The sequence below is a fragment of the Echiichthys vipera genome, assembly GCF_963691815.1.
Source record: "Echiichthys vipera genome assembly, chromosome: 19".
NCBI lineage: Eukaryota > Metazoa > Chordata > Actinopteri > Perciformes > Trachinidae > Echiichthys > Echiichthys vipera.
In genome coordinates, this window is record NC_139844.1 from 27,954,115 (window position 1) to 27,960,261 (window position 6,147).

Sequence of the window (6,147 nt, forward strand, 5' to 3'; positions counted from 1 at the left end):
GCTCGCTCTGGTATCCACTGCTCCTGTCTGCAGTGAGGCTCGCTCTGGGATCCACTGCTCCTGTCTGCAGTGAGGCCCGCTCTAGTATCCACTGCTCCTGTCTGCAGTGAGGCTCGCTCTGGGATCCACTGCTCCTGTCTGCAGTGAGGCTCACTCTGGTGTCCACTGCTCCTGTCTGCAGTGAGGCAGGCTTCACTCTGGGATCCACTGCTCCTGTCTACAATGAGGCTCGCTCTGGGATCCACTGCTCCTGTCTGCAGTGAGGCTCGCTCTGGGATCCACTGCTCCTGTCTGCAGTGAGGCTCGCTCTGGTATCCACTGCTCCTGTCTGCAGTGAGGCTCGCTCTGGGATCCATTGCTCCTGTCTGGCTACAGGCCTCGCTCTGGGATCCACTGCTCCTGTCTGCAGTGAGGCTCGCTCTGGGATCCACTGCTCCTGTCTGGCTACAGGCCTCGCTCTGGTATCCATTGCTTCTGTCTGCAGTGAGGCTCGCTCTGGTATCCACTGCTCCTGTCTGCAGTGAGGCTCGCTCTGGGATCCACTGCTCCTGTCTGCAGTGAGACTCGCTCTAGTATCCACTGCTCCTGTCTGCAGTGAGGCTCACTCTGGTGTCCACTGCTCCTGTCTGCAGTGAGGCAGGCTTCACTCTGGGATCCACTGCTCCTGTCTACAGTGAGGCTCGCTCTGGGATCCACTGCTCCTGTCTGCAGTGAGGCTCTGGGATCCACTGCTCCTGTCTGCAGTGAGGCTCGCTCTGGTATCCACTGCTCCTGTCTGCAGTGAGGCAGGCTTCACTCTGGGATCCACTGCTCCTGTCTGCAGTGAGGCTCTGGGATCCACTGCTCCTGTCTGCAGTGAGGCTCGCTCTGGTATCCACTGCTCCTGTCTGCAGTAAGGCTCGCTCTGGGATCCACTGCTCCTGTCTGCAGTGAGGCTCTGGGATCCACTGCTCCTGTCTGCAGTGAGGCTCGCTCTGGTATCCACTGCTCCTGTCTGCAGTGAGGCTTGCTCTGGGATCCACTGCTCCTGTCTGCAGTGAGGCTCGCTCTGGGATCCACTGCTCCTGTCTGCAGTGAGGCTCGCTCTGGGATCCACTGCTCCTGTCTGCAGTGAGGCTCGCTCTGGTATCCACTGCTCCTGTCTGCAGTGAGGCTCGCTCTGGTATCCCCTGCTCCTGTCTGCAGTGAGGCTCGCTCTGGGATCCACTGCTCCTGTCTGCAGTGAGGCTCGCTCTGGGATCAGCTGCTCCTGTCTGCAGTGAGGCTCGCTCTGGTATCCACTGCTCCTGTCTGCAGTGAGGCTCGCTCTGGTATCCACTGCTCCTGTCTGCAGTGAGGCTCGCTCTGGGATCCACTGCTCCTGTCTGCAGTGAGGCTCGCTCTGGTATCCACTGCTCCTGTCTGCAGTGAGGCTCGCTCTGGTATCCACTGCTCCTGTCTGCAGTGAGGCTCGCTCTGGGATCAGCTGCTCCTGTCTGCAGTGAGGCTCTGGGATCCACTGCTCCTGTCTGCAGTGAGGCTCGCTCTGGTATCCACTGCTCCTGTCTGCAGTAAGGCATCGCTCTGGTATCCACTGCTCCTGTCTGCAGTGAGGCTCGCTCTGGGATCCACTGCTCCTGTCTGCAGTGAGGCTCGCTCTGGGATCAGCTGCTCCTGTCTGCAGTGAGGCTCGCTCTGGTATCCACTGCTCCTGTCTGCAGTGAGGCTCGCTCTGGTATCCACTGCTCCTGTCTGCAGTGAGGCTCGCTCTGGGATCCACTGCTCCTGTCTGCAGTGAGGCTCGCTCTGGTATCCACTGCTCCTGTCTGCAGTGAGGCTCGCTCTGGTATCCACTGCTCCTGTCTGCAGTGAGGCTCGCTCTGGGATCAGCTGCTCCTGTCTGCAGTGAGGCTCTGGGATCCACTGCTCCTGTCTGCAGTGAGGCTCGCTCTGGTATCCACTGCTCCTGTCTGCAGTAAGGCATCGCTCTGGTATCCACTGCTCCTGTCTGCAGTGAGGCTCGCTCTGGGATCCACTGCTCCTGTCTGCCGGAGCACTTCCTGGTCCGGGAGCGTTCTTGTTGTTCCCAGAACCATAAAACCAGCCCCGCACGCTCTCGGCTCCTCGGGTCTCGGCTCCGTTACTCTCCGCGGGGATCTTCAGCACTGAGGGTCCGTCCCGGTTCCGTCAGGGCCCGGTTTAGCTGGAGCCATGTCCGCCTCGGCTGGATGCTCCCCGGCGGCCCAGAGCCCGGGCCTCGGCCCCGGGATGTCCATGTTCCGCTGGCTGGAGGTGCTGGAGAAAGAGTTCGACAAGGCGTTCGTGGACGTGGACCTGCTGCTGGGCGAGATCGACCCGGACCAGGTGGACCTCACGTACGAGGGCCGGCAGAAGATGACGAGCCTCAGCTCCTGCTTCGCTCAGCTCTGCCACAAGACGCAGACGGTGTTCCAGCTCAACCACAAGCTGGAGGCGAGTCCCTCATTTTACTCCATTATTAATGTTATTATTATTATTAATATCATTATTATTATTAATATGTAACAAACCACAGGGCCGCCAGGCAGTGACGTACACAGACTATTAAAGGGCAGGGGCGAAAACGGAAAAGGGGCACAGAGAGAGGACACTTTAACACACGTTTATGCTCCTAGAGGACACTTTAACACACGTTTATGCTCCTAGAGGACACTTTAGCACACGTTTATGCTCCTAGAGGACACTTTAACACACGTTTATGCTCCTAGAGGACACTTTAACACACGTTTATGCTCCTAGAGGACACTTTAGCACACGTTTATGCTCCTAGAGGACACTTTAACACACGTTTATGCTCCTAGAGGACACTTTAACACACGTTTATGCTCCTAGAGGACACTTTAGCACACGTTTATGCTCCTAGAGGACACTTTAACACACGTTTATGCTCCTAGAGGACACTTTAACACACGATTATGCTCCTAGAGGACACTTTAACACACGTTTATGCTCCTAGAGGACACTTTAGCACACGTTTATGCTCCTAGAGGACACTTTAACACACGTTTATGCTCCTAGAGGACACTTTAACACACGTTTATGCTCCTAGAGGACACTTTAACACACGTTTATGCTCCTAGAGGACACTTTAGCACACGTTTATGCTCCTAGAGGACACTTTAACACACGTTTATGCTCCTAGAGGACACTTTAACACACGTTCATGCTCCTAGAGGACACTTTAGCACACGTTTATGCTCCTAGAGGACACTTTAAATCACGTTTATGCTCCTAGAGGACACTAACACACGTTTATGCTCCTAGAGGACACTTTAGCACACGTTTATGCTCCTAGAGGACACTTTAACACACGTTAATGCTCCTAGAGGACACTTTAACACACGTTTATGCTCCTAGAGGACACTTTAACACACGTTTATGCTCCTAGAGGACACTTTAACACACGTTTATGCTCCTAGAGGACACTTTAACACACGTTTATGCTCCTAGAGGACACTTTAGCACACGTTTATGCTCCTAGAGGACACTTTAACACACGTTTATGCTCCTAGAGGACACTTTAACACACGTTTATGCTCCTAGAGGACACTTTAGCACACGTTTATGCTCCTAGAGGACACTTTAACACACGTTTATGCTCCTAGAGGACACTTTAACACACGATTATGCTCCTAGAGGACACTTTAACACACGTTTATGCTCCTAGAGGACACTTTAGCACACGTTTATGCTCCTAGAGGACACTTTAACACACGTTTATGCTCCTAGAGGACACTTTAACACACGTTTATGCTCCTAGAGGACACTTTAACACACGTTTATGCTCCTAGAGGACACTTTAGCACACGTTTATGCTCCTAGAGGACACTTTAACACACGTTTATGCTCCTAGAGGACACTTTAACACACGTTCATGCTCCTAGAGGACACTTTAGCACACGTTTATGCTCCTAGAGGACACTTTAAATCACGTTTATGCTCCTAGAGGACACTAACACACGTTTATGCTCCTAGAGGACACTTTAGCACACGTTTATGCTCCTAGAGGACACTTTAACACACGTTAATGCTCCTAGAGGACACTTTAACACACGTTTATGCTCCTAGAGGACACTTTAACACACGTTTATGCTCCTAGAGGACACTTTAACACACGTTTATGCTCCTAGAGGACACTTTAACACACGTTTATGCTCCTAGAGGACACTTTAGCACACGTTTATGCTCCTAGAGGACACTTTAACACACGTTAATGCTCCTAGAGGACACTTTAACACACGTTTATGCTCCTAGAGGACACTTTAACACATGTTTATGCTCCTAGAGGACACTTTAACACACGTTTATGCTCCTAGAGGACACTTTAACACACGTTTATGCTCCTAGAGGACACTTTAGCACACGTTTATGCTCCTAGAGGACACTTTAACACACGTTTATGCTCCTAGAGGACACTTTAGCACACGTTTATGCTCCTAGAGGACACTTTAACACACGTTTATGCTCCTAGAGGACACTTTAACACACGTTCATGCTCCTAGAGGACACTTTAGCACACGTTTATGCTCCTAGAGGACACTTTAAATCACGTTTATGCTCCTAGAGGACACTTTAACACACGTTTATGCTCCTAGAGGACACTTTAGCACACGTTTATGCTCCTAGAGGACACTTTAACACACGTTTATGCTCCTAGAGGACACTTTAGCACACGTTTATGCTCCTAGAGGACACTTTAACACACGTTTATGCTCCTAGAGGACACTTTAACACACGTTCATGCTCCTAGAGGACACTTTAGCACACGTTAATGCTCCTAGAGGACACTTTAAATCACGTTTATGCTCCTAGAGGACACTTTAACACACGTTTATGCTCCTAGAGGACACTTTAAATCACGTTTATGCTCCTAGAGGACACTAACACACGTTTATGCTCCTAGAGGACACTTTAGCACACGTTTATGCTCCTAGAGGACACTTTAACACACGTTAATGCTCCTAGAGGACACTTTAACACACGTTTATGCTCCTAGAGGACACTTTAACACACGTTTATGCTCCTAGAGGACACTTTAACACACGTTTATGCTCCTAGAGGACACTTTAGCACACGTTTATGCTCCTAGAGGACACTTTAACACACGTTTATGCTCCTAGAGGACACTTTAGCACACGTTTATGCTCCTAGAGGACACTTTAACACACGTTTATGCTCCTAGAGGACACTTTAACACACGTTTATGATCCTAGAGGACACTTTAGCACACGTTTATGCTCCTAGAGGACACTTTAACACACGTTTATGCTCCTAGAGGACACTTTAACACAGCGTTGACTCTCTCTGCCCCCCCCCAGGCTCAGCTGGTGGACCTGCGCTCGGAGCTCACTGACTCTAAGGCTGAGCGTAAAGTCGTAGAGCGGGAGGTCCACGACCAACTCCTGCAGCTGCACGCGCTCCAGCTGCAGCTGCACGCCAAGCAGGGCCAGGCGGAGGACTCGGACTCCATCAAAGACAGACTGGTAGGTCACGCCTCAGACCCCCCTGAGCTGAGGTGAGATCCTGAATGAGCAGGACGGGGGCGGGCGGTGCCACAGGTCAGAGGTCAGAGGTCAGAGGTCAGGGTGAACGATGCAGGAGCATAAACTACAATCCTTTAAATCTGAGCATCTGATGTTTTTATATTTTATATTTAATCTGATCCAGAGGAAAACACACTGAACACGACCTCTTTAATAATATATATATATATATATACATAAATATAGTTTAGTTAAAGTAAAAATAAAGGTTTGGAAATATAAAGATTCAAAGTTGATGTTTTTAAGAGATTTATTTTGATATTTTTAAACAGTTTTTCTGTCTTTTCATTCAAAATGTATTTAAAAATTGTAATTCCTGGCCGACAGGCTGCAATAATCTTAATTATTATTAATCTAACACTAATATAACATAATAATAATAATAATAATAATAATGTGTTGACGCACCGAGGTTTACCAACAGAACACGTCCGAGACCAAAAACAGCAGAAATATTATAAATGTATTAAATCTGTGTTTGTTCACCCGACGTTTGGTTGAAAATACAGTTTAAAAAAAAGACTTTAAAGTACCTTTGACCTTGTTCTGGCTTCAAAAACACACTTTCTAATAAATGAAACAAACT

At 49.6% G+C, this 6,147-nt stretch overlaps 1 protein-coding gene across 2 annotated transcripts in view; it reads left to right on the plus strand.

The window, feature by feature from the left end:
* The first annotated feature begins 2,021 nt into the window (after nucleotides 1-2,021).
* gopc (golgi-associated PDZ and coiled-coil motif containing) overlaps nucleotides 2,022-6,147 on the plus strand; it is a 9,799-nt gene continuing 5,673 nt past the window's right edge. For both annotated transcript variants that reach the window (XM_083933639.1, XM_083933640.1), the window contains exons 1-2: nucleotides 2,022-2,451; nucleotides 5,337-5,501. In XM_083933639.1, the coding sequence (XP_083789765.1) occupies nucleotides 2,191-2,451; nucleotides 5,337-5,501 (426 nt within the window). In that variant the 5' untranslated portion in view covers nucleotides 2,022-2,190. The remainder of the gene's footprint in view (nucleotides 2,452-5,336; nucleotides 5,502-6,147) is intronic.